The sequence below is a fragment of the Falco naumanni genome, chromosome Z, assembly GCF_017639655.2.
Source record: "Falco naumanni isolate bFalNau1 chromosome Z, bFalNau1.pat, whole genome shotgun sequence".
NCBI lineage: Eukaryota > Metazoa > Chordata > Aves > Falconiformes > Falconidae > Falco > Falco naumanni.
The window spans coordinates 76,938,549-76,950,248 of record NC_054080.1 but is presented as its reverse complement, the minus strand read 5'-3'; the positions used below and the strand labels follow the sequence as shown (position 1 = coordinate 76,950,248).

The window sequence follows — 11,700 nt, the reverse complement described above, 5'->3', positions numbered from 1 at the left end:
TGTCTCTACTCTGCCAAACTAGGTGTTTGTTAGAGTGGCAGATTAGCAAGTGGAAGCAAGCCTAGGCCCCTGATCCACCAGTGTAGCATCTACCTCTTACCAAAGAATATTACAAATCAAAATTTCATTAATTCAATTAATTAAGTGGTTTCTGCCACTGTTGGACCCTGTATTTTGATTTCTGTGAACATACAGGTATCTGGAGTCTTGCAGCTCTGCTTTGCTTTTTTCCAGAATGTAGTGGTTATTATTTTTTTTCAGTAGATTTTTACACAGGGAGATTCAGTAATTTATTCAGGTCACAGACAGGTCTAGCCCTACACAGGTCTGCCCAGTATCTCAGAGACCCAGTTTGTCTGGTTAAGCAGGACAGGTTTATTGAAGACTAGTCCCTCATTTCTCCACCTGCAGGGTGGAGAAACGGTGTGCTCCAGCAGCACCATTGCACATGCTTTTATCCGCTTGGTTACCCTTTATCCCCTTAGTTATACTTTGGCTGTCAGTTCGTATGTCCACATAGGCTTTGCTGTCAGGCCCTTTCTTCGGAGCATGTGGCCATCACAGCGTAGAGGTCTCCACCACTGGCTGTTCTTTCTCATTTCCGCTTTTTGGGACAGGTTGGTTGTGCAAATCAATGAAGAGTTTATGGATTAAAACACCAGCAAGACTTCCCAGAACTGGCGCTGTGAGTGGGACCCACCACCAGTGATGCCCAGCCCTAGGACACAGAAGAGACAACCGGTGAGCCAGAAAAAACACTGCCCTACCACCGCATGGTGCAGGGTGAGGTGAGCTGAGTCTGGTGGGGCAGGAGTGAGTTGTGTGAGCAGAGGTTCCTAGTCCCACCTTCACTCACTGGGCCCTACAGCTGGGTTAGACAAATTCTCTATCCACCAGCATAATTGCTGGAGGGAGGGTCATTTCCCCCATCAGTCTGGGAAAGTGGCTCTGTCTGCAGGTTTCTTGTTTTCCTACAGAAATGGTCTGTGTGATCCTGATGAGTGTGACTGTCAGGCAGACAGACAGACAGACAGACAGACAGACACAGCCTCGTTTTCCCTCCCCATTTCCAATAAATTCTGCACCTCCTCTACCAAGCTGTCCAAGTTATTTTCTGGAAATGTAATGAAAATGGGGGGCCAGGCCAGGAGACTCTGTAATGCCCTTACCATGGGAAAAGCCATAGTATTGCTCGCACCATCTTACTAGATAGGGGAAGGCAGGTTTTCATCTCCAGATTCAGACATCTAAATTCAGGAAAGCTATTCAGCAATCCATCTTTAAGTACCTGCTTTCAGGTGAGCTGAATCACTCTCTGGATCTCCAGTCACTGCAATAACCAGGTAGATTTCCAATTAACAGGTAGCCAATTGGTACCCAAATTGAGGTATCTGAATGTCAAGATGAATCCCATGCTGGAAAATTAGTGTACCCCAAATTTTGTGTACATAATGCATGGGGCTTCTCTGTGGGCAACCCTTTCTGTCTGAGAATGAGGAACATGTTCTGCATCAATACCATCACTTGGTCCCAAGAAAAAAGCCTCATGACCATTTTGTCTTGGGCTTATCTCCTCTCCTTGCAAGCTGAGCGGTGTAAAAGCAAAACGGGTCACTCACGTGAAGACGTCCATTCCCCAGCCAGCAATTGCTGTGAAGACCCTGGGGGGTAGGTCCCGGGAGGGGTTTATGGCATAGCCTGTGTTCATCCCCATCCCCAGTCCGATGCCCAGGACAAGGATTCCCGTGAGCAGGGCCTGTGTGCCTTTCAGGGCTCCGTTGTTTTTCTCATCATGGATGACCAGAATGCCCAGGAGCAGCATCAGCGTCGCAATAAACTGCAGAAGCACGAAAAGTGGAACGGGTTAGGAGAAAGAATAGCAAAGGCAGAAGGATCCCGCTCAGCAGAGATGAAGGGACTCCCAGAATGGAATGATGGGATTCATGGTCTGTTCAAGGCAGGGAGGACCCCAATGTTATTCCCTTCTCACAGGTGGACCAAATAAAATTCTTGACTCATTTCCCAGCAAAAACATCTCCATCTCATCACCAAAAATGCTCTAGGACTGATGCGAACTTCTCAACAGTGACCTCTCCCTTCACCTTTCAAGTTAGGGACCTGGGTTTTGTTAAGTACATTTCATCTAAGAGGCAGGGCCATAACAAACGGCTAACAAGACAAATCTGGTCTCCCTAGAGGGAGCTATGTTTTATATAGTGGATATGAGATTCCTATCTGGGAAACTGAATCGCCTGTCTGTGACAGTGTGTGGATGGCATTTGTAGATCGGCCATGCCCAAGACATCAGGAACTGTGGTTTGAATAGAGGTGATAACTGCTGTCTCTTTCTGCTTCAGAAAAAGCAGCTGGAGAGCCTTGGACTGCTTGCAGAGGTGCCAGCAAAAGCAAAAATTCCAGCTCTTGGCAACGCACTGTCACTGTCATTTGCTTTCTTGTGTATGTTATCTTGTATCTTCACCATGTACTTCACAGGACGCTGAGTGATCAGGTCCCCACCTGTAGGCTCTCCAGCTCTCACTGTTATCTTCTTCATGCCTGGGAAGAGTTTTGTCAGCTCAGAGACAAACACACAGGTTTCCTCAGATTTTATTTGTACATAAATCTTCCTTCTCCAGTGTCCCAGTGCTCTACGTCCCCTGAAGTATCCACTTCCTATTTCTGGGCATTGAGACACTGTATGCTGTGAACCAACTGTATGCAGTCTAAACTGGGTCTGTTCAGACCCTAGAGATTCAGTCCAGACAGGCTGTGTTCATGTGAAGATAGTCCAGGGCCCTCTGTGACAGCCAGCAGAGCTGCCTGGGAGCATGGAATGCGCGTAGGATCCAAAAAGGGAAGAACAGTTCAGGGAACTTCCCAGAGCCCAGAGGAGAAGGTTCCTGATATAGCTCAGCTTCTCACTTCCCATTGCTTGGGCTGTGTGCAGGGAAGGTGCCTGGAGGGCATCAGACCAAGCTGCAGAGCAGCCTGCAGGTGTTACTCTTTAGGCTTGCTCAGCCACCGAGGTGCCTTGGCTCCTACCTGTCAGGCACATGCCTGGATGATGGGTTCCTTGGAGCAGAGGTTGTGAGCATGTGTAGGGCTGTGAGTCCCCTGTAGCAGACCTGCACTAGCCCCTGTTATCACCCACCATCTCCTAGCACACCACAGCAGAGCCACTGACCTCTGTGAAGAAGCCTCCCAGCAAGGATACATAGGGTGCAGGGTAAGTGCAGAAGATCGACGCCGTGGCAGTTGGTCCCATCACTGTAAAGTTCCCCTTGGTGTAGTCATGCAGAGCATCTAGGAGAAATGGGAGTTGAAGGAGTTAGCACAGAGTTCATCCCACATGGCACGTACACAAGTCTATCCATTGCAGCCAGAACAGGCACCAAGGGGAAGAGAGGCAATGGGAGATACGATGGAGGTGACACACCCCTCACAGGTCACGGCATCATCACCAATATCAGTTACCGCCAGACTGGCCTGCAGTTGCTTCCTTATGCCTACCAGTTCCCTGTCCCTGCTCCAGGAGCCTGGGGCAGGCTGGGTGCTCTGGCTGCACTGGTGGCCTCCATCTCTCTGCCTGTTTTCCAAAGACCAGCAGAGTCTTTGGAAAGACTCCAGAGTCTTTCCAGAGCTCCAGCTGTACTTAACACATGGTAGTCCGTCTAACTCAAGCCCTTTGCAGACCCTGGAAACAAAACGCTGACAAAATGCAGCTACTGGCGTTGAGTTGAGGATAGGTTTTGGCAGTGGCATTGCCCTGAGCAAAAGGAGCTGTGAGGTAAGCTGTGAGACACAACCGTACCGTAGTAGAGGCCAAAGACAGTGGCTGCCGCTGTAAAGGAGCCCAGGAACTGACCCATCAGATAAGCTGGGAGCTTTCTCCAGGGGAGGTTTCCTAGAAGGCAGTGTGTGAGGGTGATGGCAGCATTCAGATGAGCTCCTGCAAAATCACAGCAAAAGAGAGTGGGCTCAGCCCTGATGCAGCTGGTTTGGATCATGCCCCATGCCCCATGCCCCGCAGTAACCACCCAGACCTTGCTCCAGAACACCTAGACTCTCTCAGGGCAGGGTCTCCCTCCCGCACAGACTCAAAACTGACCCGTTTTCCCTGGGTAGCTGAAATATGCAGGGCAGAATGCGCCTAGCTCCAGTCTGGTAGAAGCTGTCTGCAGAGGGTGGGTCGTCTCGTCTCTGACAGAGATACCTTTCTTGGCGTGACATGAGTTTCCCTCTGTATGGGCTTCTCTCTGTTCAGCTTAAAAGGAGTCCAAAACTTAAGACTTGTCACCCACCTTTTACATGGCTATGGGTACATGAGGCAAAACTTATCCCAAACAATTTACAAGGCCTTCTGAAAACATCTGATAGACAGGGAGGGCTTCATCCTGGCAGAGCTGAGCACCCCAGCTGATGGGAGCTGCAGGCCCTTAGCACATCTGACAGGCAAGACATGAGATGCTGGGGAAACAAACTGCAAAATCAATGACTGATGCCCTATATCTTCATGTCAGCAAAGCAAATCCCACACAGGGCTCTCAGCAAGGACTCAGATTAGCTTTTAGATGCCACTGCATTGGAAAGAGCTACCAAGATGATCAATCCTGCCCAGACCATGGTTGCTCCCACTAGTGTGGAGCAGAACCTGTCTTCCATTGCAGAATTTGTAATCTTGGGTTGCATTTCCTTACGTCTTTTAGTACATGGCTTTTATACAGTGCAAGACCAGTTTTGCCTGTTTTGAGGGGACACTTTCTATGGAGGAGATTGTTATCACAATGATGCTTTTGGAGAATGACTAAGTGGATCCAGGTTTGGTGCCCTCAGTGCAAACCACATTTGCTCTCCAGACCTCATCTCCCCATGAGTCCAAAGGAAATATTTGCTTTTCCTGCCTAGTAGGTGTAAACTTTGGGGGTCAATAAATGTTCCAACCTTAGTCACCATCTCCTACTTGGGACTCAGAAAGGGGTAAGATGCAGACACACATCATCTCATCAAAGCGCAGAACAAAGTGAAGCGGCATGAACTGCCTGCTACAGTTCACAACCATAACTGAAAAGGAGGGAGATCCCTTTGTTGTTTGATCCTCTGATCCTTTGTGGGTATAACCAGATATTTCAGAGATCAGAAGCAGCATCTTGTGATACAAATGATGCCAAATTACAATGCCAGGAAGCCCTGAAGCTGGCTCCAGAACCAGACTGTTGCTGGCTAAGCTAAGACCCCTTCTCCCACCTCTCAGCCCTCAGCAGATCAGCTTCATCCCAAACGTCACCTGTGACTGCAGGGACCTAATTTTTTCAGCCCACTTTCTCTAGTATGTCTCCACCAGCTCCAAAAGGACAGAGAGACCAAGAGCTGATTGCTTGTATGGAAAAGTTGTCCTGTCCAAGCAAGCCCCACCCTTGGACATCTCTCTGCTCCAACAGGTCAAGAGCAAGGACCTGCTTTAATTTTCTGCCCACTAGAGCCCTTAATCTCTTTTCTTGGTGTAAATGAATGCAGAAATTGCACAAGGCAAAGGTGGTGCTCTGTCATGTGAGAGATACCACCGTGTGGCCTTGAAACAGCACCTCCCGAGTTTGCGTGGGGCATGGGCACATGGGTGTGGATGATAAGGAGAAAATTTTGCATACCATTCTTTGTTGCAACATCAGCAGTAAGCTCTCCTTTGCAATAAATGATTTACTTCCCCACGGGTTATACCAGCAGCATGTTTTTGGAGCTCCTTGTCTCCTTGGGCCATGATGGCATATCCCAAGTGCCTAATGCAGGCACTGCTGAAACCTGGCTCTGCTGACCGCACCAGGAGGGAACGGTCGAACCTCCACCACTCTCCCTGTCTCGCTTGCCCCTGTTTCAGCTCAGGACGTGTTTGGGGTCAGCATACAGTAGGTATGCTGGGCAGGCCTTGTACCCTGCTTCTCCTGACCTTGCCATACCATCATGACTCCTTACCTTGACCCCAGACCTGCCTCCCCCTGCAGATTTGGCTGTCATCACTGGCATGATGTTCATTATGTTCATCAGAGCTACTCTGCTATTCTTGCTGGGGGACCCTACGACTGCCGTTTTTTTCTGGTGAGGGCATTGCTCCACCTTGCCATGCCATCATCTGCCCCTCCGCAGCCCACTCCCACTGCCCCGATGAGATGCCCCATAGAGATGTCCCATGTTCAAGTGTCCTGCTCACCAGAGATCCCTCCTGCCGCGTGGACGCCCAGTGTAACACCAATGCCGAATCCCAAATTGATGCTTAGGTGTTGCCCAAAGTCTCCTCTTCCTAATACCACTTGTGCCACAGAAGACAAGCCAAAGACCTAGTGCGTGGAAAGACAGGAAAGGAGTGTTAAAAGTAGTTTTATTATGGCAGTGGACAGCTTCTGTGCTACCTTTTCAGCAGTATTAACAAACTCCCAAAGACAGGGAGACTGTGAGATGCCCATGATCAGGAGATGAAGAAAGAAAAACCTTTTCCTGCAAAATTTGAAGCGGTACCTAACTTATTCCTCATTGGTGCCCATCACACCAAACAGGGCACCCTAGTTATGGCTGGGTATGGGGAGACAACACCGAACATCCACACTGAGATCCAGGGCTCAAGAGGGATCACTCACACAGCCACGGTAAGGGCATCTGTGTCTGAAACCAGGGGCATGAGCCAGGGGAGCATCACCACAGACTGCCTGGAGACAGTACCCAAGATAGAAGAAAGGAGGGTTGGCAAATTCTTGTTCTTTTCCTGGTGTGCAATTTATTGACTAAAAATGTAGTTTGGGCAGCACACAGCTATTTGCCAAACTCTACAATTTTGGTAACTTATTCCAGCAAAACACAAGGAAGGAAGTTCTGGCTTGACTTTTCCTTTCAACACAAATACTTTCAGTTTGAAAACAGACAAAGTTTCAGTATTTTTTTAATGATTAAAGGGGAACCAAGAAAACAAATAAAAAGAAAAGTAAACACTCTCCAGCAGGAAAAGACATATTCAAGAAATTGCTCTGGCTCAAAAGTAAATCCTATTTCACTTTTTTAATGTGGTCAGAGGGTGGAAAAATCAGTTATTTGCACAGCTCTTACAGTGACATCTGGAGAAGACAAAGCTTCTGTTGAGGTCTCTGCCTTGCAAACAACTTAGGGTTTGGAGAGTGTATCCTGTTCCTTGGACTGCACTGATGTTTATCCATAGTGATATGTCCCTCTCAAAGACAGAAAACTCAGTATGTTTTCCAGTATATAAACTTATGCTCTGACCTGTTCTGTTTTCATTGTGATCTTTTCTGGCTATTCTGCCTGGATCCAAATTTTATCCCATGCATCTGCATCCCTCTTCCCTTTCAGACATCACCAAAATCCCCTGTTCCCCAGAGACACTCTTCTTATCTCTCTGATATACACAGACCACACTCTGTGCTCTGCATGGAGCTACAGCCTGCATAGTGTGAGCCCTTCTCAGTTTGCCTCAGCAGAAGCCCCAAAATGTAGTGTTTGGGATGTCCCAAACACCGAACCTGCTTGAGCAGGGAGGTTGGACAAGATGATCTCCAGATGATCTTGCTTCCAACCCAAATCATTCTGTGATCTGCAAAGCCCTTACAAAAACTCTTCCTACTCATCTCTGACTTTTCCAAAGCCACATCCAAGAGAAGCCAAATTCATAAGGCGCAGGTTTTGCAGGACTGCATACAGGTGCAGAGAGAGGAGTGCAGGGCAGGAGACATAGCTGCTGCAGCTGAACACCAGTATCCTGAAAATAAACGCAGGACAGGCCACAAAATCTACTTTTCAGCACAGATCCAAACCTGTGCTCTTTTACTCTATTCTCACAGTCCCAAAATACCCTTTTTTTTTTTTCCCCTATCTCCCTATTCCTCATGCTGTTTACCCCTGCTGCCTGGTTCCCTCCTTTATGAACACTGTCCATCAAAGTGAGAGACCCTGGGCTGAGCACTATCATCCAAATAACAGCCATCCAGGCACCCTTCAGATGCATCCAGCACATTCCTATTTGCACCGAGGGCCAGGGGGCTGCTGAAAAGTTGGATGCTGGATGCTACATTCGGATGCTGAATACTGTTTGCTGCCAAGCCCTTGATGGAGGTCCATGTGCAGTGTCCCTCCTCCTACTGTGTTCCCTTGTGGGGATCAGTGAGGGAAGAGCCAACAGAAGCTGCAGGCTACAAAATCTTCCTTGGACTGCCCGAGTGCAGGGAAAAGTCTCCTTTTCATGCTGCTTCCCAGAGGCAGCCCTGGCAGGGCACCCTTGAACTTGTTCTTTACCACCTGGGAACTTCCACTACCAAAAAACAAAGGGGGTGGAAAAGAAAAATGGCTTGTTCAGCTCCTGCTGAGGAATCACAGATGTCTGTACTCTGACTTCCAATGCATGCAAAACTACCTGTGTAGTAGAAGTGAACTACAAGGAGTTGGATGTGCAATAAGATGTCATAAAAAGAAAGCATCCTTTGCACATGCAGTTGTTGCCCTTGAAAATAAGCACCTTCGTCTGTACAGACAGCTGTGTCAGAAGGTTCCCATGCTTAAACAAATCTCATGTTCCTCCTGTGCAGATCTCCAAATACAAGTTATTTAAACTACCCCCTGCTTGTCCATGCCAGTCTCTGTCCTGTCCAAAGTGTCTCAGCCCAGGCTAAGCCCAAGCTGGCAACGCCAACTACTGGACCATTTCAGAGGAAGGATCTTATTTTGCTGTGTTGGCCCAACACACAAAGGCTCTGGTTCTTGTGGGCACCTCACCTGCACCAGGGATCAATTCTGACTGCAAAGCCTTCCTTGCCCTGTCCCCAAACAACTCCAAGGCAGCCTGAGATCTCAAAATCATTTTTCCTGTGCAAAACAGATCCTTCAGGCAAGGTAGGAGTTCCTGTAAGATTTGGGTAAGCACGATTCATTTCATTTGCCAGCATAAGAAAACCAAACATGAAATCCTGGAGTACTTTACACCTGGCAGTTAGGTTACCTAAATTGTATGTTGTGGCCTTCATTACCCTGGCAACCCCTAGGGAAAGGTTGATGAATGCTGTTCTCATTTCAGAGAGGCTGTTAATGGTAGAGAAGTCAGAGTCTGCTCCCCAAACCTGTGAAGGACCCCCCCAGACACATCATCCCCTCTAGCACAGCAAGAAGAAGAGCCTCAATTCACTGTATGGGATACTTGAGGAGGTTTGTCACAAGTGTTGCACTGCCCCACCTGACCAGACACTGCTCCTTGGTTTCATTCCCAGACTCTCCCTTGTGTTTCCCTAGAAGAGAACTGAAACAGCGGTGTTTCCAGAGAAGGGCAATCAAGCTGGTGAAAGGTCTGGATAACAAGTCTTACAAGGAGCAGCTGAGGGAACTGGGGTGGTTTACCCTGTAGAAAAGGATGCTGAGAGGAGACCTTATTGCTTCCTACAACTGCCTGTAAGTAGGTTGGGGCGAGGTGTTTTCCCTCTTCTCCCAGGTAGCAAGCTATAGGACAAGACGAAATGGTCGCAAGTTGCACCAGGGAAGGTTTAGATTAGATATTAGGAAAAATTCCTCCACTGAAGGAGTTATCAAGCCTTGGAACAGGCTGCCCAGGGATGTGGCTGAGTCACCAACCCTGGAGATGTTTAAAAGACATGTGGATGTGGTGCTTAGGGGCATGGTTTAGTGATGGACTTGGCAATGCATGGTTAGGTTAATGGTTGGACTCAACGATCTTAACCCAAATGATTCTGTGATTCTATCCCCACCTGCTTTACTCTCTGCCCGCACCCACCTCCCACCTTCCACATTGCTTTTTTCCTCCAGAAGGCTTTTTGACAGATGGTCTACCCGATGGAAAACTGCCACCCCACCAGAGCGGAGGGGTGAGCAGTAGCAACCAGCTGCTGAGCAGCCCTGTGGACGTAGTAGGAAACCACTGACCTTTAAAAATTGCTGCTGCAAATGATTACACTCTTACCTGCCCTGCACACACACATACACACACATGCACAGACACACATGTCTGGGCCCAGTCTCCTACTTACCATGAGGATGAACATCCCCAGTGCTTCTGCCAGCAGCTCCCTGATGGTACTGCTACGAATCGTGAGTGCCTTCTGAATCTTCTCCAGCATTTTGCTCTCCGACTCCAGCGTGCGGCTGCAGGACCTCCTGTTATGACAGCACTCCTCACTGCTCTGAGCTAAGTTACCCTTTGAAACTTGGCACCCTCCCTTCAGTCCCAGACACCTTCATTCATTTGGTTAACGATGAACAAGCGAATGAAGTAGCAGTTAGCTTCCAAGTCTTCCCACACACACGCACCATCCTTTTAAAACTATAGGGTAAGGACAGTATTTCTGCTACTGGCATTGCAAATACTGTGCCTCTGCCCAGTAGCCACCTATCTCCAGAGCTGTAAATAGCCTTGGTATGCTCCTAAAGCCTCTGTCTCTCTCCATAATCTTTTCCACAGGAACTGAGCAGGAATTTTGGCTCTGTGCTGCATTGTAACCCACTGGGTGGTGGTTTGGTACCATTTTTTTTTACAGGTGGGATTAGGACCATTTGCCTGTGCTTTGCAGGAATATTTGGGTGCCCAGCCTGTGATGATGATGCTCTTGCCTGGAGCTGGTATGCACCACTGTTGGCGGCTGGGAAGAGCACAGGAATTTCAGCATTGCTTCAGGTTGATTATTTGCTCTTGCTGAGCGCACCCATGCCCACAACTCCTATCACACTAGTGGAGGGCCTCCCTGCCACCCCACAGTCTTTCCCCTTGTGTGGGACGAGGACAAACCAGTCTCAGCAATGGTCCCCAGAGACCTTCAGATTCATCTGGCTGCCAGAGCAGAGCCCTCACTGTCCTGATTCCTCCTCCATCTCCTGATTCCCACCAATCTCCCTTCTCACCAGGTGCTCTTACCCCTCCATTGCGAAAAGGTTTTAATACCTTGGCTTAGTCACTGATAAACTCACTGACACTAGAGACCTTTTTCTGTGAGTCTTGTCTGGTTCTTAGATGGTTTTCTTTGCCTGCCTCTCAACCTGCCGCAGCTTCTCAGTGTGGTTCTGGAGGGTACACGGTGCACATCTCTGGAGAGGTTGCCATCAGCTGCCCCACGGGCAGTTCTCTGCTCATGCTGCCCTTGGTGCTGGCCTCTCTCAGCACTACTCCATTGCAAAAGTTGATGAGCTTTTCTCTCATCCACAGGACACGGAGCAGCTGTGTGGGGGAACCTGGGAAGCTGGTTCTCCTCTCTGCTCCATAGACCATTACCTGTCTTGTGGCTGGGAGAGTTTTTATGGGCTGGGATAAGCCCTCCTCCAGCAACAGATTAGCTGTTGGCCTCAGTGAACGCCTGGCTAAACATGCAGTAAATTACTAGTCTGTGTCTGATACTAAGGACCAATCTAATCATGACAGATGATAATCACGCTGTTGGCAAGGGTGTTCCTACAGCATATTTCTAGGTGGGAAGGTTTTTTTGTCCCATGAGTCTGTGAGTCATGCTGTGGCACAGGAAAAGTGCCGATAAATCTTTCCAGGTCACTTCATTCTCTGCCATGCGAATGTTTGTTGGTGGAGCACACAAACACGGGCCCTGGAGCATCAGCTCAGGGTGGTGACAAAAGCCTCATGTTTCCTCTGCAGTGGTGATTTACAGTTGATGTGTAAAAGTCTGAGTATCAGTGTATATTGGAGGTCTCATAACCTTT

At 48.6% G+C, this 11,700-nt stretch overlaps 1 protein-coding gene across 1 annotated transcript; it reads right to left on the bottom strand.

Moving 5' to 3' along the window:
• Positions 1-260: 260 nt before the first annotated feature.
• Positions 261-10,914, bottom strand: LOC121080755 (aquaporin-7-like). The gene is made up of 7 exons (XM_040578878.1): positions 10,907-10,914; positions 10,026-10,152; positions 6,203-6,329; positions 3,812-3,949; positions 3,185-3,303; positions 1,620-1,837; positions 261-718 (listed from the first exon to the last, which is right to left on the bottom strand). The coding sequence occupies exons 1-7, from the start codon at positions 10,912-10,914 to the stop codon at positions 559-561; spliced, it is 897 nt and encodes a 298-aa protein (XP_040434812.1). The 3' UTR covers positions 261-558.
• Positions 10,915-11,700: the final 786 nt, after the last annotated feature.

Coding starts and splice junctions, on each gene's coding strand:
- LOC121080755 (XM_040578878.1), bottom strand. Junction 3,950..6,202: donor CGCGGCAGGAGGGATCTCTG/GTGAGCAGGACA, acceptor GTGATTTTGCAG/GAGCTCATCTGAATGCTGCC. Junction 3,304..3,811: donor TGTCTTTGGCCTCTACTACG/GTACGGTTGTGT, acceptor CATTTCTCCTAG/ATGCTCTGCATGACTACACC.